At 36.8% G+C, this 21,476-nt stretch overlaps 1 protein-coding gene across 2 annotated transcripts in view; it reads right to left on the bottom strand.

Annotated features, from left to right (window-relative positions):
- NEK11 (NIMA related kinase 11) overlaps positions 1-21,476 on the bottom strand; it is an 87,317-nt gene that overhangs the window by 53,281 nt on the left and 12,560 nt on the right. For both annotated transcript variants that reach the window (XM_027675531.1, XM_027675532.1), the window contains exons 3-6: positions 16,878-17,043; positions 11,720-11,838; positions 6,012-6,076; positions 5,423-5,549 (exon numbers count right to left, since the gene is read on the bottom strand). In XM_027675531.1, the coding sequence (XP_027531332.1) occupies positions 5,423-5,549; positions 6,012-6,076; positions 11,720-11,838; positions 16,878-17,043 (477 nt within the window). The remainder of the gene's footprint in view (positions 1-5,422; positions 5,550-6,011; positions 6,077-11,719; positions 11,839-16,877; positions 17,044-21,476) is intronic.

Genomic DNA, 21,476 nt, shown 5'->3' with positions numbered 1-21,476 from the left:
CTGACTACACCTGAGGCTTTGGAGAAGGACAAAAAGAATGCCCAGGGCATTCTGCTGCAGCCAGGACCGTGAACAGGCTACCCAGGGAAAACCCCATCTGTCCCATGAAAGACAAATAAAGAAAAAAGAAAAAAAAGAAAAATGAGGAGAAAAGAATAAAGTTTTTACTGCAGGATACGAATCTTTGAAATTAAATAAATATCTCCTAAGCTGAGAAATGCTGCCCTGGGTCCAGAGCAAGGCTATTTCTTCTCAGGACAGCTGCTGATCTGCAATTGCACCAAGCTTTTACCTCAAAACACAGTTGTGTTTCTACATTTCTGGTCTAAGCACCTTTTAAGGAGCAAGAGAAAATTTCTTCCCTATTCCCATAAGCAATCTGCACATGATCCAGACATATAATTTAATTACTTTTATAATCTCAGCCCACATAATTGCCAATGTTATAAAATTCTAAAATAGTCATTAAACTATCCAGCCAACACATTTGGTTTGACGATTCCCTGTATTCATAAACACGTTTGACAAAGTTCCTAAATAGCACATAACTTTAGCAAAATTGTTGTATGACTAGTTCACACTGCAGCTGCTTATGCTCAATTACACCATAAAATGGATCATCTGGACAGGCTTCAGTGTGTTCTCTACAATCTTGACTCATAGACCTGTATCTTTTCCTTCTCAGGAAAAACCACCCTGAGGTTTTTGGTGCTAAATGTTTGCATAAGCATTCTTGTCCTTTTAACATCTTCTGATCTTTTTTGTAAAACATGTTATAGTTGTTCCAAGGCTGTAAGATCCAAGTTAGCTTTTAAATTCAACTCCAAAAGCCAATCATGTAAATGCAAATACCTTTGTGGCTTATATCTCTCAGTCTGATCATAGCAGAAGGTCTTCAGAATTTGTTGGTTTGAGAGAAATATGAGGAATATGTTTCTGAATTTAATTTCTTCATATTCACTCATCAGCCCTTAAATGAGAACCCCATGCTGGCTATCTTCCCCAGCCCCATCACCTCAGCCTCAACATTGTTCCTGCCTGAACAGTGTCAGTAGAGTGGCTGGAAAACAGAGGGTGGACACAAATTCTATCACCATGTACAGAAGGAAGCTGCCATGAAGCATGATGAACATGATGCTCCTAGTCCTATGATTTAGTTTTTGGTAGTCCTGTGAGGAGCAGGGAATTGGTCTCAATGAGCCTTATGGGCTCCATCCAACCTGAGATAATGTATGATTCTATGTACTCACAATATAGTATCTCAGCCACTGTCTTCACTGGTTTACTGCTATTTTTTGTAACTAATCCACATAAAATTTGGCAGTAAAAAAAAAAAAAGCCATTTTTGAATTGTTAATATTAAAGAAAAAGACAAACTGGGGGAAAAGCACAGAAAATCAAGCACGATAAAATCAAAGTCACAAGATCTGTGATGTAAGTAGCCCAATTTATGTACAATGGATTTACATGTGATTGTGAGTGATTGTGACATTACTTTGGAAAAAAAGCATTTGCTTTTCAATAAGTATTTCTGTTATAATTTTTGCCTCTGAGATAATTTCTAACATATGATATGCACAAATCCACTGAAAAGTTCCTGGATGAAGTTTACCTTATATGCTCATATCTTTGAAAAGGAGAGAGAAATGTTACTGCTAGTAACTGTTTGCTTCAGTTTGCTTGGCAGATGAATGCAGTGCCATAGCGCTGGTGCCATGGGAATTCCTGCCAACCCCCAACACCAGTGCCAGTCCCACCTTGCAGTGCATAAGGCCAGGAAGGGACACCAGGACACCAGCACAGCAGTGCCTCTGGGTCACACTGTGCTGGTGTACCAGTGAGTCCAATTACCACTTGCACATACACACATCACTGACTGATCCCTGACCTGTCCTTGGGTTAGTCACTGTCTCAGCTCAGCTGCCGGCACTGCTTTGGCTCTTAGGGGGAAGCACTGATGGGTAAAGGGGTTGGTGAACTGCTGAATGGAGACCAGCTCCCTGAGGAAGCTCCTCACATGGAAAGGAGAAACCCCAGACTGTGTCATCTGCAAAGACTTTCACTTACAGCCTGGCCAGTCCAGGCTCAGGGATGCTGAGGAAAACATCTGAGACAATTTTAATTTACCTCCTGTGAATTTAGATTTGACATAAAGCATGGAATAGCAAAGAACTCCAGCCCTGAAATTTTAACTGATGACAAGCAAAAATGCTGCAGCTTCTCTGAGCCTAGCTGCAGAACTTCCATATGTAAAAACTGTAAAACATGAAGCTTTTTCCCATCTATTGACCTTGGGTTATAAAGGACAATACTTCTCGCACCAGCTGCTGCACTATGAATATTGAAGCCAGTTTTGAAGAGCCAGTTGCAAAACATGCAAGTTAACCTGAAAAGCACAATGTGTCTTTAGAGCACATCTTTAATGCAGCATAAATTAAGGTCTTTCCAATGAGCAATGATTAACTGGAGTGAACAGTGAGAGAACCACGATAACATAGTGAGATAGCACTAACTGTCTTTCGCAGAAGATATTTTACATTATCTTACATTTAACATGGAACCTTTGTAATTCTGAATTTTTGTGTGTAATATTTTGAGTCCTGCTAGAGATCAGATTGACAAGTCTGAAGAGAGAACATCACTTCAGGTAAATGTAAAAGACTTGGGCAACTCCTTGGCATTTCTCGGGGTCAGTATACACTATTGTTTAACATCACTGTCAGCAACATGGACAGAGGGATTGAGTGTATCCTCAGCAAGTTTGACAACAACAAGCTGTGTGGTATCATCAACATGCTGGAGGTAAGGGATGCCATCCAGAGGGACCATGATGGACTTGAGAGGTGGGCCCATGCCAACCTTATGGAGTACAAGGCATATTTCAAGATCCAGCACCTAGCTCACAAATACAGACTGGTCAGAGAAAGAGAGCAGCCCTGAAGAGAAGGACTTGGGGGATGTTGGTTGATGAGAAGCTCAACATGGCCCATCAACGTGTGCTTGCAGCCCAGAAAGCCAATCATGTCCTGGGCTGCATCAAAAGAAGCGTGGTCAGCAGGCTGAGGGAGGCGATTCTTCCATCTTGTGAGACCTCACATAGAGTACTGCATCCAGCTCTGGGCCCTCAAGATGAGAAGGATGCAGACCTGTTGGTGCAAGTCCAGAGTAGGACCATGAAGATGACCAGAGGGCTGGAGCACCTCTCCTATAAAGATAGACTGAGAGAGTTGTAGTTGTTCAGCCTGGAGAAGAGAAGGCTCCACGGAGACCTTAGAGCAGCCTCTCAGTACCTAAGGGGGCCAGCAAGAAAGCCAGAGAGAGACTTTTTACAAGGGCTTGTAGTGATAGGACAAGGAGGAATGGATTCAAACTGAGAGAGAGTTCAAGGCCAGGTTGGATGGGGCTTCCACCTCATCTAGTGGTAGGTGTCCCTGTCCATGGCAGGGGGGTTGGAAATAGATGGTCTTTAAGGTCCCTTCCAACCCAAACCATTCTATGAGTATATGATTCTCCATGAGCAATTGAACTTGCTGCACAGTGGCCCAAGGACTTAATCTCACCTGGAGCCTCCAGGGTGTGTTGCCTTGTACGCTCAGGGATCTCTTGTCTTTTGGGCCCTGCTAAACGGGGAAAATGAAAAAAAAAAATCAAATAGAATAACTAATAACAAATTAAAAGATGAAATGATGAGAACATCAATCAATAAAATGAGTCCTGATGAAAAGAGAGTTTCCTGGCTTCAGAAAAAGAAGGCGTTTGTAGGCTGGAGAACTAGTGAGTCAGGAAACACTTTGTCCTTAATGTCCCTACAGAGAGGGCCAAGAAGCTCCTATTGAAGGCAGTTTCACTCTCAGGTAAGTGCTCTTCGTCATGCTTTGGAAAGATTACAAAATGCATAAAGTATAGCAGAAAGCTAGTAGCTACTGAGTTTGGGGTGGGGGTCTTTTTTTCTATGTTTTTGTAAATTCTGAAATTTATAAAAATCATTTATAAAAATATTGGAACAAACCCTGCTCGCATTTGCTCTGTACAATTCAATGACTTACATGTTTTGACGCTAGTAACCACAAATAGAACTTAAACATGTATTTTACATTTCAACTGCAATAAAAGCAATTATGCCTTACACTAAAAGAGCACAAAAGGCAGGCTTCCCTGTCTATTGACTTGTTTTGACATCTTTTGAAATCTTCTCTCAATATATTTTTATTGACAACACGTATTAACTGATATTTGTTTTGATACAGATGAACTCGAGAGAGTCTGACATCAAATCCATAGCAGTCAGCTACAGAGACCATGAGACGAGATTCATGACACATTTGTTGACTGGACTGAATGTGTTAACTGTGAAAAATGGTTGCCATCATTTCAAAGTGTAGATGATTGCTTTCCACTTTCAGAATTATATCCTGTAGTCACAAGTTTATTTTGAAAAAGCTGGCAGAACTGAGCTGAAACTAGAGTAAATTATCAAGTAAAAAACACTATATTTCAGTGGGCAAATGTTTTACAAAGGAATTTTTATGATTTGAAATTAACCTTCTGATACGCACACCTACAGAAAAAAAAACCCAAACCAAACAACTAAAATACCTCATAAAAGAAACAAAGCCCCTTACATATAAAAATACTTAGACAGAATAAAAAAAACCCAATAGCTTTAACTATAGCCTTAAAACATGAGACATTTTAGGACACATATATAAACAAACTAGATATTTTCCCATTCCAAAAAAAAACATTTTTCATCCTGGCTTGCAAGAGTGCCTGCACACCTAAAAGTTTCCTAAAGCCTTTAATCATAACTTCAGAAGTCCTGATCTCAAGAATTTTTGTGCCAACTAAGTGCAGAACTGACATTTTTCTTTCTACTTTTGAACCTTTCCTAAAACAGAGTGCCTTTTTGCTTCCATTCTAACACTACAGTTATTCTCATTTTCAACTCCACTTCCAAGTACTTTCTTCCTTTTAACATTTGCCAATATTTTTCAATTCAGTTCCAAAGAAGGTCCTTCTGCTATCCTCTCAGCCAGGAGTCAGTCTTTGCTCATCCACTTAGAAGTTTCACAGAAAGTTGCTTCTTTCAATTCATCTATCTCAATATGAGAATAAAAGAGATTTCCCCCTTCCTAGCAAAACCTGAACTTTGTCTACAATCATCCTGTACCATGACCGAGACTGGACCTGAAAACATACTCTTTTTTAAAGTTCCAGATAACCCAGAATAATAGCAAACTACATGCTTCTTAACATAAAGGGCAAGGCTTCAGATTGGCAACATATGATTCAAATGTCCTGAACTAGTTTTAGTGGAGAAGTGTAAGCACCCTACCGAGAAAGTCTTTAAAAAAAAAACCAAACATCAAATGCTGACCTAGAATATAAATACCTAATCAAACTAAATTAGCTGACTACTCACCAAATATCAGATTTTGTGTTATATCCCTGGTGCTTCAGTACCTCTGGACTCATGTAGTATGGTGTCCCAGTAAATGTGGTTGCCAGATCACATGAACCCATCAAAAGACAAGAAACTCCAAAGTCTCCTAAAAATGTAAACAACACCAATAATTTATTAATATAAATCTATATCATATAGCCTTTTTTTGTTTATTGTTAGACATGACTGTACATCCAAAAAAACCTGTCAGTCTTTAAAATAATGGAAAAACTGATTTTCTGTAATTCTTCAAAATAAAAACACCACAAAAGCATAACATCACAGAACTATGTGGGTTTAAAGAGGCCTCACAAAGGCCACCCAATTCAAACCCCTGGTTGCAAGCAAGTTTCATGAGGCTGCTCAGGTTCAGGTCCAGCCAAGCTTGAAGTACCCTCAAGGCTAGAGATTTCACTGCCTCTTCTGTGTCTGACTGGCAAATAAATGTTTGACCACAAATCAAAATGCTATTTCAGACATGATTTCCTTTAAATCTGCTTATTGACAAAACATCTGCTAGACTGTTCTATCATACCAAAATATATCTTTAAAATTATGGAAATCTCACCAATTTTAAGAAGATTATCTTTCAAAAATATATTCTTCGCTTTCAAATCTCTGTGAAGTATCCGTCTGGAACATAAAAGGAAATTCAACCTCATCCAACTGGAAGCATTCACAGTCATGTATTAAGTATTTCTAGTATTTAACTTTTTCAAAAGGCTAGCCCACCACTGCTACAGGCTAATTCTGCAAGTGACAATGCACAGACGATGGCATTAAGGAGCTTCATATAAACACAGAGGTGCATTCACAGGTACCCACATGCAAGATGAGAGCCCAAGCAGCCAGGATAAAAAAATGTACCTGGGGATCCCAGCTTAAGAATACAGATACAGACTTGGCATGAGCTGCAGAGGAAGGGAGAAAGGCAAGTCTTCCTATCTGACTCGTCTTAAAAGCATTACATCTTATTTTCTGCCAGGGGAATGAGATGTCTCACAAAAGAATAAGTGATGAGAAAAACAGCAATAAGAGATTCTCAAAGATCAGGGAACTCTCCTTCGGAGAAAAAGTATTACTTGAAAGACAAATATGTATATAGATTAGGCTAGTAGTTCAATTTTTACAGTAACAGTGTGGAAAACAAAAGAATTTTAAAAAGACAGAGTTTAAAAGGAAAAGAACAATTAGCTTTTACAGACTTATTTTTCCATCAAAGCCTGAAACAACATCATAAGCCACACAGCATTTAAGGATATACAGCATCTTCCCAATTTCTAGAAATCTTACATGTGTGACAGTAATTCTGCAGCCCCTTAGGAAAATGGAACATCTCTACAAAACATGTTCTCAACTAATTCTTGTCAATAATGCTTCCAAAAGCATTGTTCCCTATAACTTCAACTAAATTAGAATTCATCCACTTTTAAAATGACTGCTAACACAGCGGATTAATTATCAGCTCTGCTCAGGAGAAGATTAGAATGGCATTTGATACATACTGTATTTGCTAATACAAATACAGTAGTCATTCAGCCATTTAGATCATGTAAAGGAAGCAACTGATGTCTAAGATTCTTGAGATGTGGGTAGGAAAAACAAATATATTAATCCATTTTAATTTTTCCTGAGCAATCCTCAAGGATTATCTCAAATTTGACTGAACTATTAAAGTCTTATGCATTGACATAATGAAATTATTTCCAAAATAGGTTCTACATTAAGAACAGAAAAAACGCATTCTGCAGCACAATTTCAATACACAACTCATTTGAAAATAATTTTTGCAAGAAGAGAAAAAAATAGTAAATTCAATCTACTCAGTTCACAAATGGAAAAAAAACCCATGGAAAATAATACTAGAAGACATTGCAGTATGTACATAGACTGGGCATGAAAAAGAAATATTTCTATTTTTATGGGTCAAAGAAAAGAGTTCTTTATGCTTCCTATAGCAATTTTTTCTACATTTTTTTTTCTTTCAATTTCGTGTCCTGAAAGAAATGCCTGTAGAGAAAGGTTTGCACACTGGGAAAAATTAAAGTTTTATTCAGTGTGCCTCCACTGATGTTTATAAATGATTGTTTATAAATAATTTGTTTTCTGTTTGACAGCTTTCTTGAGCAATACACATATACTCATCGTACATTAGATCAGTAAGGAAATTAAATTAAGATGGTATTTATTATTCTTTTATAAGCGTATATATATATATATACATGCACAGTTTTACAGAAATCTTGCTGTGTTAATTTAGATTCATAAAGTCTTTCCTTACCATTTATCACACAGAGCCTTTGAAAGAACTTCTCTTTCATATGTTTTCTTGCATACTGTTGTTGAGCATTGGTAGGGTTTAACCTTTTTTATTATTACTACTTTGTATAAATATAACCATGGCATTTTTGAACCTAAACATTTCCTAAATATCGTTATTTTAATAACAGGTATCTTTAAATATAAAGACTACCCAGAAAGCTTTTGGTAGCATATTGTTTGAAAAGGAGATGAAAAGAAGACGTTTCGGTCACATTAGCTTGAATTATAATGTAATGTTGATATAATCTTGCGATGTATTGATGAAAATTATTATTATGATGAACTGTATTTGCATTACCAATAATTATAAGATCCTTTCACATATTAATATGACAAAGAAATATTTGGGGTGAGTCTTTGGAGCTTTCCATGATGATGTCTCTCAAAGCAAGGCACCATATTCTGCCATGATGTATCAGAAGATAAACAACTACTTTAATTCTAGTATGAAAAAATTATTGAGCCTGCACTGTAAATCCTTCTTAAGAAAGAGTGTGACTTTTTTATTGCAGCAAAAGACAGACCTATAAAGGTAACATGAATTAACTTGGCTCCAGTAAAACTTGACAGACAGTGAAGTAGTTATCGACTGATTGTTTTGGTTAGAAATTGACACTTAAGGACAGTTTCTAAATTGGGCTGTAAATATATCTATGTTCCATAGAGTACCTGCTTGCTGTCTCATAGTGATAAAGAAACAGGATGAAGCACTGAGCAGTGGGCAGCATCCTTGAATAAAGCTTTGTCTGCAACATAACCAGCAACAAGTGAATCTGAGGGAAGCTGATGTAGTTTACTACTGTGAAATATTCAGCAATTAATTTCTCTTTCCTCTATCTGAAGAACTATGAAGAGAAATAAGAGGTTCTGGGTAAGTTTAAATCCTGTAGTATCTGTTGTTTACATAAATGGTAACCTTTTAAAAATTTCTGTGTTCATAAATTCTTCATGAAGATTAGCAAAGCCATGAATAACATAATGGTCAGATTTATTCAAAGTGAGGTTAAATTAATCAATGGTCTCATTGCCTGATTGCTGTGGGATTAATTTTGTGCACTTGACATGTGATGCACTACACATATGCCAGAGAGACCACATGATGGTTTCATGCTGTCTCCATCTAGATAAGACCACTGAACTATGTTGCCTCTCCCTTACTTCTCTTTCTCTCTCTGGTTATATCAAACACAGATGAAGACTGAATCTGTTTAATTCTAGATAAGTCAGCTTTCAGGTTGCAAATTAAAAAATCTTTCCAATAATGCAAAATAGCCAGTAGATAGCACAATGTCCACAAGATATTTACATCATTTTTTGGAATTCATGAAGTGTAAGTAAAAGACAGGAATGTCTAACCTGTATAATCTTTATTATCACAGAAAAAGGAAAAAAAAAACTGAGGCAGTCAAAAAGTCCTGGTTTAAAGTCAGTTTCCAGCATAAGAGTTTTCAGAAAGTGTGGAAGTTCAACTAAAGCTGTGCAAGAAGGACAACCAAGTGAATAGTCTATGTTTAAAACCGAAAATAACAATTTTTGCTGCTCTGAAATACAACCACCCATCCACAGCAGCTGGGTTTGCTAAGGAATGGCATGAGGAAGTCCCAACCCACAGGTTACAAACCCTTCAAGCTTCTAGTTCTAGGGAAAAGTTTTCTTTGCATTAGGACATAATTCAAACATATATTACAGCTTTTTTCTATATCAGTAGAGAAGAAATCATGTATGACTCCTCTATACAGAAACAGGGCTGTTATTATGTTTTAGTATTTCAAATTAATTTCTGTAAGTAGTTTTAAATTCTTTTAAGCCTTTCCAATTTAAGCTATTGTTTGTCTCTAAACTAATAAGAAAAAAATCTAAATTTTTAATATGCATACTCAAATAACACATTATACAAACAAATATATATAAATAAAACTAAAACTGTGAAGTCACTTGTAAGTGTCTGGAGAGGTACTATTAAATAGCTATGATTCAAATGGAGAAAATTAAATGCTGTTTAGAAAATCAAGTTGCTGCTTCCACTGGAGAATTAACCTACTTTTCAGGAAACCAAATAATTTAATATACATATTTACAGAAGAAAGTTTATTTCTAAAATTTTATTTGGTTTTAAAGGTTTTTTTGAGAACAAGTAGAAGATGAGTAATATAAAGAGAAGAGCAGACAAAAGGGACATATGTGAAAACAAGAGATAAAAGAGGCATGAAGAAATACAGAAAATAAAAGACAAAAAGAATAACTCATACAATAGAATTGCTTAGTTGGAAAGGACCTACAATGATCACCTAGTCCAAGTGCAATGTTATTATTATTCTGCATTAGTCTGCACAATGCATCTTCTAAACACTTACATTAAAGGAAGGATTTCATCAGAACTGGACTTTACAAAGTACCAAAACTTTTAATGATAAGTTGCTAAATTGGAGTTCAAGAAAGAGAATAAAATGCCCACACTGATAGTTTAGTTAAATTGTCAGGTTTTTTATTTCCATTTCACCCTGTCCTTTCAGCCAGTGGTGAATGCTGCAGAGCACAGCACCACAAGAGAGATCTCTTCACTATGCTCCCATCACTGCAGTCTGTTGGGAAGCACTTCATGTACAATAATAATAATAATAATGGCCCATCTTCGCGAACGAAGATTTGGGGAAAGGTCTTTTTACCTTTCCAGCCTGCACAATGGATTTTTTTTTTAGGTGAGACACAGCCTGCGCTGAACTGAGCCCACCCTTTAATCCTAAGGTTCATCTGCAGGGGCCAAGCAAGCTTGGACAATGGCAGTGAGGTCCTCAGGACGTAGGTTTGTTTAGAGTGTCCTTCTCATAGATGGATGGCCACACAGGGCTAACGACCTCCATCAGGCCAGGAGACCGGGGATTCGAACCTGTGGTCGCAGCAGTGAAAGTCCTGCACGCTAACCACTAGGCCACCAGGGGTCTCACTTCATGTACAAGCCCTAGATAAACTGACATGTAGGAACACAAATGCTCTTGCATCCTGGACAGCAATTCATTCTGCCCTTTTCTCTCTACAGTCTCTCTACTAGAGGTGCAAAAACTCATTAGCTATCCATCAGTTTAGGTCAAACATATTCCACACACTTAACTTCAGTTCAACTCAGAAATGGCTGGTCTTGATGACAGGTGACTTCTCTCCTACTTACTGCTCTGTTGCAACTCAAGTTCAGGCAAGCAAGTTTTGCCCAAGCCCTGAAAAGGTGACAGCACTGGATGATGCAGAAAGGGGATCAGACAGGGCTCACGCACATGTCCAGTACACTGGCAACAAGGGAACTGCTTAGATCACTGAAGTCATCCTGCCTAAATCACATCGCAGGCAAGAACTGCACTCATGGACATGATCTAGGCAGGTATTCACTTATATACACTAGTCCTACCCAAACCATGTGTGATCTCCACATATCACTGTCTGGATCACCTGCAGAATTATTTTAAGTTAATCTTTGATGTTCTGTTAAAAGTGATGTCTGTTTTCAAAGAAGGTATGTATGTAACTTCACTGATTTTAGTGGGACTCCATCAAGCATATATATTGGATTCTCCACATTAAGTATCTGCAAGACATCCTTGTTGATTCCCCTTTAAAAAATTGACTCTGTTTTAAACTTTTAATCCATTTTCTTCTAACAACATTAAAAATGTATCACAATAGAAAGAGTTCAATTTGGCTCTTAGAAAAAGTGTGTCTAACACTAAAAGACACCTACCACTGTGCTACTAAAAGACATAATGCACAATGTTCTTGCAGGATAGATAATTAATCATAATAGAGATATACGACGTATACTAACAAAAACAGTTTGGTGAATAGAACTTTATACCAATACAAGACAATCCACATGGTTTCATTTCTGTTTGAGTATCTGCTACTAGTCACTAAGTATATTCACTCCCCTCCCAAGCTAAATGCTCTCATATTAAATCACTGTACCTTTCATGCATATAGTTGACTCCGAGTAACAGCTGTATAAACCACTCTACTACTTGACTTCGACTGAATATCTTCCCAGAATCTTTGTACTCTTGAATTTTAAAGTCTAGATCTCCACCCTGAAAAATATCACAACATATTTGTATATTTACAGCAAGTTTTTAAAATGCCATCTCCTTCATCGAAGTACAGGACTCCACTTTCTTAGACCTTTCAGGCTCCTTATCACGTAGTCTGTAAAATAAATGCACACATGTGAATTCTAAACTTTCCCAGCACCAAAAGCATACACAACTGAGGATCAAAGTGAGATCAAGAAGTCTGCCTCCATAGGGAAAGTAGGTCAATTTTCTCTTAATGTTACTCAATATCATCAAAGTTTTCAACTGTTCTTACTTCATGTCACCCAACTTTAGATGTGTGCATCCAAGCTGGTCACCCCAAACCCCCTTTATAGTTAACAGAAAGGAACATGCACCCGTATAGTGTAGTTATCTCTGCCATCTGGTTGTGTATCTTAAGAAGGGATGGATCCTGTTGTAGAAACGCTGTTTCTCTGCAAAGATTTATGATGAGAACCTACATTGACTGGCTAACATATAGATAACTAAATAAGTAAAATCTATCTGCCCCAATCAGTCTGAATAAGTTAATAAATTTGAGAAAAACTTTCCCACTTCAGTCTAACACTGCACAGTCAAGAGACATTCTGATTTAATATGTTAAAATAACCACGTCAGCATCAAAGAAACCATGTTGCTCTCTTAAGAATTAAAATTCAGTCTTTAATTATGATACTTTGCCCCTCTTTCAAACTCACTTTTTCCAGAAACAAAGCAGATTTAAAGCTTCAAGAATATGTAGCATGTGTTATTGCAAATACCTCATTAAAATTACAATTGATCTTGAATTAATACTGGCAATGGAACAATATGACACACAGTAGGGAGTGACAATAAACCAAAAAAAAAATTCAGAAAAAGACTACTTGAAAACTGTAAGCCAGAGGTTTGGAAAAATCAATTGTACAACAACATGACGAAAGAAGATTTTGAGAAGACTTACGGGAAAGCTGTTCTTTTTGCTAAAAAATTAGACAGATGGTTGTCAGCTGATTGTTTATCCGGTTTATAAAATGAATGGATTTTGTCTACAAGAATGCACTCACATTAGTGGTAAGCAATGTGTTGAGGTAACTAACCCCAGAGCAAAGGGACTGTGAGCCTCATTATATTCTAATGACTAATTACCTTACATCAGGACAGCTTATTCGCCATAAATCATTACTTTTACATTATACATTCTGCATAAAATCAGAAGTTTTGTGTGCCATATACAAGAACATAGTTTAGCCTGTATGACTGTACCAGTACTGTCATTTCCCATCATCAACCCCTTTGATCCTTTGCATTGCTGACCCTCAACATTTTATGATCTCTTCAGCATTTCTCATTTTTCTGTTCCCAACACCACAGTGCTTTATACTGCTGCTACAAAATAAGCAGGTTCTGTCCTTGCAGATCCTTACAACATTCGAGAGTGTGTTAAAAGAAAGCAAAAGTATTTTGTCATATAGCAAAAATGTGTGCCCCTGACAATGTCTTGCAATTTTTTAACTGAAATGTCTGAATAATCTCATTCCCTGGGGAAGGGAATATGGCTTCAACTCTCCATCTGCCTCCCTGCTGCAGCCCAGAGAGAAGCTCTTCTGGGAACTTATAGCTCCCAGCAGCTGCTTCCTCTTTGCAACTCCAAATGTTCAACAGCTTCCCCCATGGTTGCTTACAGCAAAACAGAGAAAAGAAAGAAAAATGCTGGGAATTCTGCTGCATGGCAACTAGATGGACTGTGTCTGAGACTACTCACACACCTTGAAAATAATGACTTACCTGTTACAGATGATGCCCCAGACCACCCACACCCAACTGTAACAATAGCCCAAGACTGAGGGGGTGCTCAAACACGTGTCAGCTGGCTACTGGCCACAAGGGACTATGTACTATCCAGGTGAGGATAAATGAAGTGCAGCAGGCTCCAATCAGTGCTTCTCCCTGTCCCAATGCGGCCCCTCTCACAATAACACATTGCAATGAAAATTGCAAAGAAAATCAGTGCAGGACCTCCAGAGTTAGAATAGTGAATACTCTGAAGTTGAGGGACAATTCCTTCAAAAGGTCAAAGGAGAACAAAAGGAGTTCAATAAGGCACTACATGTGCCCTCACATAACTGCATGCCTTTTTACCTTCAAATAGAGAAGAATGATCTCAATGTCCTACAATAAATTTAACCTTCATTTTGTGTCTAAAAAAAGGAAAACAAAAACATATCATAAAAGATTTGCTGGAATACTGCTGTTGTGCAACTCTGAAATAATTTGTTAACTCAATTTGTACTTTGGAAGGTCAGTATAATGAACTTCATAAGGAATTCAACAATTTAGCAATTAGAGTACATACGGAGTTTCCAAGATGCAGTTTCTACTTAAATATTCAGAGTATCAAACACACCACTAACTTATTTGAAAAAGCTTAGCATCTAGAGCTGATAACGTGAACAAGCATTGATTGCTTTAGTTATTCCTTTTGCTAAGATTTCCTTAGCATATGTGTACTCACATCACAGCTGAGACCACAGTGAAGAGACATAAATAATTGTCTGGGGAAAAGCACAACCAGTTCTGGTTTACAATATATTAAAATGATGCAACTTTTAAAGTAACCACTCTGTAAAAACTGTATTTTATTGAAGTCCAATTTATATTACAAAATTAAATCCAAGGTTCATTAAGACATTTTTGTTTGAAATCTGACTTAGCTGACAATGTTTATATTACCCATAAGATTTTGATTTGGGGAAACTGTCAAAGAAGCTCAACAAGAAGATCAAAACAGAACACATATACCTCTTCTCTATAATTTTGAGTGAATTCAGTTATAATAAAAGACATCAAGCTGAGTAATGCAGACCAATGTTGTCTTTTTTTTTCTTTCACAGGACAAGTATAGCATGGGGCAGCTGCACTGGAGGCTCACTCTATGCTACTTATGCAAGAATGAAGAAATTACCCTGGCTAATGAATAAGTCCCAGTACTTTGGAGAAAGCAGAGTAAGGCTCAGAGGGCAGTTCTGTTTCCATGCCAACTTAATGTCTGTTCTTTGTTTTGAGTCTGCCCAAGAGTACCAATTACTGCCAATCTCCTAATTATTCTATGCACAAGAAACTGAACGCACTAGACTTCCAAACAACATCAGGTAGCAAAACATTTTTCTCATTCTCAATTTATGCATGGTTCAACCAGGTATCTTTTAGGTCAAAAGACCCAAGTCCCACCACATACAAAGGCAGGTTATAGGTAAGCAAATACAAAAGTATACCTTCTGAAAATACTCCCACTAAAATAGGAAAGACACTTTATAGCACTGTTTGCAGCTTTGCTTTATACCTTCCTTGCCTGAACACTTGATGAAATATATTGTAATTGCTTAAATGCAAACATACCACACAATGTGTCCTTTTGGAAAAAGTCAGAAGCACATCCTATTGGACCAAATATCATTCTGACCTGACCCAGCAGACTCAAAACTGAAGAGATTCAGTGCATAGCCAGTGAATCTATTTCCCCCTCCTTCATTTGACTTGCTCTAATACATTCTCATGTGTTTGAGTATATGACTCCCAGATCCTAGGGTAACTCAGTACCAAAACGTTTCCATGCAGGGTATGGAATAAAAACCTGAATAAAAACCAAAACCTCCAAGGAGTAATGGTTGTGACTACTCTATTTTTATAGACTTTTATTCATCTATAACTTTATTCTGCATGAACAACAAAAAAAAAGAAAAGAGAGAAAAATCAGTGGAAAAAGCCATATAATGCTGCTGAAATAGGCTCCTTTATTCCTACATGTTCAACTTATCTGGTGTTGGGCCACTTTGAACCGTCGGTAGAGAGAAAATTATGAGTGTATGGGAATAGCTGGACCCTTAGAATAATCCTTCAGCTCTGAGCTCTGGATTTCCTCAAAGAGTTGGCAATACTCTCAAGCCTCAGCTGTCAGACATTCAGGGAATGACACGAAGAGCTTCTGCATGGGTGTTAAAACAATATGTAAACAAATATTCAGATTGCATCACAGAATTGAACATTTCAGATTTAAATTTTAAAAATCCCAGCAATAAACAGGCATCTAACTGTCATCAAACAAAGCTTCTAAGGAAGAAATAACTGTCAGGAACCTTACTTGTTTAATTATTCTCACCAAAGCCAAGTTCTTGATGAAATGTGATTAGTTAAGTCAAGTCTGATTTGTGGACAGACAATCCAGTAGCATAGAGATCATTAGCTTCCAAAGCATTTCACCATGTCTAGCAGAGCACAACTGAAGAGTTTGCTTCACAGTTTCATAAAAGATCACTTCATGTATGACAGTTTTATTTTTTTTTAAGAGCACATCTATATTTAATACAAAGTAGGCACTTGTTTTACATAAACTCCTAAAAAGCTGGCTTAAATACGTTTAAATTCTTATTTTAAAGCCTTAAGACAGATTTCAGCAACATGTTTTTAAACCAAATGCTGGAGTTAAAAAATAAATAGTAACAATACTGTAATACATCCTGTTTTAATATTTGTTTTATCCACTACACTCTGGTCTTTGACTTACACTATTTTTCATTTCAAAAAGCCAATGTTGTTACCAATCTCATCATCCATGTGATGAAGCTTAGGTTTCTTGTAATCACCTCCAAATGACAAGTGAGTTTTCCCTTCCTCATTTATATCACATTTCATACCATGTCCCCAAACTCCCAATCTCATCCTCTTACCTATAAGTAGGACACATGTGGTACAACCTTTCTGAGTTCTCCCACAGATGTGTAATGTATCTGCATTTAAGTCTTCCTTGTAATACTGATTATAACACACAAAATGAACTTAGACTTAACATTACCTATTTGCTCTTCTCTGGTTTGTTTTCTATGAGCCTAACTCACTTCAGTGCCTAACATTGCTTATCTGAAATACACCTAACAAGTAGCAGGTGATACCATAAGTAACAAATAAAGCCTAAAATTCAAGCTAAAACATTTTTAAAAATGGCTTCTTAGAAGACCCTACCTTAATTGCCAGATTTTGTCAAATTTCTTGAGTCTCACCTCACAATATTCAGTGATGATGCAGAAACTATCTCGCTCCACAAAGCTTGCATAAAATTTGACAATGGCTGGATGGTCTAATTTGGAGAGTAGTTGTGCTTCCAGATTTGCTTCAACTGTTTCATTAGGCTTTAGGTCTCCAACAGAGATTTCCTTTAGGACCTTTCTAGAGGAAAAAAGAAATATTTATATTAATAAAACCAGAAAAATACAAAACCACATACCATTTAAAATCCCATCATAATTTCTTCAAGTGCAAAATAATAACATTAACGAATACCTGGCAATATGAAATGGTGAGGCAAATATGGGTAAACAAAGAGAATGCATTACAAATCAAGTAAATATGCCAGTCATCATAGAGATTAAGCAACATATTAAAAATACTGTTTTGAAATATTTCTCCCACTAATTCCCTACTGCACAGTTTTCTTTATGACATGTTTTCAGTGCTATGGATTACTGCACAATAATAAACATAAATAAAAAATCAAATCTAAGTGATTTCAAACCCACTCAGAGCATATGGTCAAGATTCATATATGAAAAAATGAGTAGCAAGAAACTTCTTTTGCAGCTTCTGCCAAAGTCTCTTCATGGAGGCATAAGAAAAATCACACAGAATAGTATTTTAGTGACTGTTTTTACAGTGATAAACTCAGGATGTCAATTTTTTTTCTAAAGATCAGCCTGTTCACCTGAACACCTAAGTGAAAAGCGCAAACCTGGATTTGTGGCTGAAATCTAATTATACTGTTTCAGTGAACTCTAATTCTTTAGTATTTAACATTTGTTTAGGGAAGCCCTAAGTCCCCTGGAAAAGGCTGTAAAAATCTAGGGATTTTTCATATTCTTCAACTTTAAGATATGAATGTGCCACAGGAAAATTTGTAGTTCAGGCTTGGCTCTATACAGAACCTGGAGTAGAGCAGTTTACTGCCAACTTGACTTGGGAAAAAACCCTCAGTGCAGGGCACTGTGAGAACGCATATTTTGCTGAGATCTTCCTGATAAAATGTTTAAAAATGGCCACAGAACACCCCCCTTTCCCATCTATTTTACCAGTTGCTGAGGAATGGATTACTGGACTTTGTTGGAGACTATCAGAAAATATCATGTTTTTTTACTGAAACTAAGTGATGAATTTCCAAAAATTTTTGAATATGTGAAAGGTAAGTTTCACTGAAGGGAAGTCTTCACAGTGCTTTTAGAAATTTCCCTGTTCAATACTACATGGTTGTAAAGTCACTGTAGTTAAACATGACAGAGATAAAACTACAGTAACTCACTTGATTTAAGGGAAAAAAAAAAGCTGTATTTCTTCATAAGAAAATTTCTTCCTAAATCTGAACAATCAGTTTCTGACTAACAATGCATGAATTTTTACACAAACTTGCCTAATCCCCATTTGGAAGTGTGATGAAAAAACATGCCCTTTGATTTGTTTGCATCTCCACAGACAAGCTTCATTCTATGCAGACAGACAACATCTATGCAATCTTCTCATCTTAGCTGACATGGGAACATTACCCCTTCCTTCACATAAATTGTGTCACAGAACTGACAAACAAAATGAGTCCTTGTTAAACACCACTTAATACAAGTTTCTTGTGTACCCAAGAGAGCAATAAAAGCCTGATGTGCTGATGTGTAGGAATAGCTTGTCATCTTAAGTCACTCAGTGATTTTGATGCTGTCATCAGCTCTCAGACAAGATGACAGGTGTTTTTTTATTTAAATTAATTCCCAGAAGAAGAAGTCAAGAAAATACACTTTTTGTAAATAAGGTATTAGTTTTCTGCTACATAATTCTAATTCATATCCACAGCTGGAAGACATTTTCATCTAGAAAGAAAGTTTCTGTCATGCAATCGAGATTAAGTATATCTGCATGTCACTGGTATATGTGTGTAATGTTTCTGTATGTAGGTAAGGTTTGATTTTAGTGCATTTAATATGAAGAACATAAAAAAACTTCATGCTTTCTGCAAAGCTTTTGATAATATTTTAGCAAATACGCTTCAAAATTTAAATTTAAATTTATTTACTATTATAAATTAATATAGAATACAGACACATATACAGATCATAGAGCTGTTTAGGTTGGAAATAACCTTTAAGAACATCGAGTCCAACCACAAACCTCACACTGCCAATCCACCACTAAACCATGTCCCTAGAGATAAAATGTCAGTGAACACACAATTAGAAAACTTTATTATAGAAGTGCTATCAGATATCTTAAATACAGAACAACAGCCTTTGGATTTTAACTGTGTAGAAAAAAACATAGCCTTGCAATTCAATAATGCAAACACACTTGGAACTTCATCTTGAACTGACCACAACTGAAAGAGTCTTGTAGTGAATGTATTTGCATCTTAGGAGTAAAAAACTATGTACATCCATCCTGAAGGAAGCTGGTTCTGGCACAGGTAACAACATCCACCCCTTCAGGGTGAGAAAATAGCATAAGAGATAAGCCCACTTCCCAAATTACACAAAGCAGCAGCCCAGCCTCCACAGTGCCCATGCCTCAGCCGCCTCACAGACCTTCTCTGCGCGCACCTTCTCTGGGAACACCTACTTTCATCAGCAAAACCTTGCTGGCTTGTACTGTCACACTTTGAAAAGCAGCCATGCCAGCACACCTGGTCTGAAAGCGCGCTAACAGGGAGCAAATGGGGCTAAAGAGAGCAAGCGTCAAACACTTAAAGCAAGAGAAAAACAAACATGAAAGTGGAATCCTTCAGAATAGGGACACACAGTGGGAATCCCTTTTTGAGCTTTACTAGTGACTGACAACACGCCACAGCAGTGTTTATCTCAGTCTATTTGCACTGATCTAAAATTAAATGTTTTACAACCCATCTGGTATTTGTTTACATCGATGACATACTTTATTATTATATGATTTGGTTTATTGGATCAGATGCAATTCTGAAAAGACAGCATTTCTCAGTTTATTGAGTAAACTGCAACATGAATTATTGGTATAGGTATATTTGCTTGCTGATAAGGAAGTACAAGAAATATAACTCTTTTAATGTCATTAATAAATAGGTTTGATAACATACTACAGAAAAGGTGTGATCTAGGAATATATGATCAAATTATCAAAATTATAAGTTTAGAATTAAACATAAACTTCATTTTACACAGGCAGTTGTTCAGTTAATTGCAGTTAATTATAATTTCATTTAATTTATTATTTATGAGTTGCCAATGTGGAGAATTGTAACATCACCCATAACTGTGTACTGTATTTCTATCCATGCTGACACTTGCAGGGCAACCTCTTCGCCCTGGTAACTCCTCAGAACAAGGACCAGGTGCAATGCTGTAAAAATGCATCACCTGGGCATTGTAGCTGGATCTGAAATTGGTCATAAACAATAAAATTAAAGGAGTGCCTGTCTAATCAATGATGTCTTCAATTCTACTTATCAAAGAGCAAACAGAGAAGGTATAGTGCTACAAATGGGGACCAAAATGAAGAAGAGGTGACACCCTTCACACAAAAGGTCTGCACAACAGCCTTCACAGTATTGAAACTGCTTGGGAAATTTGGTAGCAAAGACACCACCTGCCTACAGACAAGATGAAGTCACCCATCATTACTGCTGCTCAGTCAGCTGCTTTCTAGAATATCACACAGTTGATGGTATTTGCACGTTACGGACAACGGTGTAGTTCTAAAATAATAATTTTAGATTTCTTTTTATAACTTCCACACTGAAATATTATATTATTAGAATCTATTTTTTGATACATAGTCATGCTTATCCCCAACTGAAACTCTCCTTTCTGTACAGTTTACATCTTGAGATTACAGGATTCCTCTGATGTGACATTCCGCTGTGCACATGGGATATTCCTTACATAAAGTAACTAGCCTGCTGTCAGGTGCTACAGTTTCCTCACGTTTCCTTTCAGACCTCTCATGTTTGCACTTTTGCACATCCAGCTTTTATTTACAATTAAGATACTTTACTGATTTTAAATACCACCCTATTTACTGGAATCTACTTTGATCACTTAAGCTGGTCTTCTAGTTCCACTGTAATTTTCAGCTGATCCTTACCCATCAAACATACAGCTATTCTGTTACTGGTAATCTTATCAGATTTCTCTCCCTGGTGTCAGGGACTGGCTTTCCCACAGTTTACAGTTTAGCAACAAAAATTCAAATAATCAGTCTTTATAGTTTACCCACTATATTTGGAACACCAGTACCTACATGCTCAGACAGTTTAAAGGCATACATCTATCTGTTTGAGAAAGAAGAAGCTGGTGAAACCGTGAAATACAAAAAGTCATCATACACGAATCAGTCCCACCGAGAAGAATACTTGGTTTTCGCTAAGGAAAGAAACACTCAAAGTAAATTAACAGCACTTGATTTCTGTGGGAAAATCAAGAATATTACCACACTTCCAATGAAAAGCAAATGATGAGTGCTGTTTGGTATTCCTCCTTACATATATATGTTTACTCATTAACCAAAACATTTCAAACCTAAGTATTACTACATAACTTCTAAAATCAAATCTTGGGTTCCTTTTATCATTCCCTTGCCCCCTATGGATTTATTACTAA

The sequence above is a fragment of the Neopelma chrysocephalum genome, unplaced genomic scaffold (genome assembly GCF_003984885.1).
Source record: "Neopelma chrysocephalum unplaced genomic scaffold, ASM398488v2 Primary Assembly neopelma1_26, whole genome shotgun sequence".
In the NCBI taxonomy this organism is placed as follows: domain Eukaryota; kingdom Metazoa; phylum Chordata; class Aves; order Passeriformes; family Pipridae; genus Neopelma; species Neopelma chrysocephalum.
This window is presented reverse-complemented; position numbering and strand designations above follow the sequence as displayed.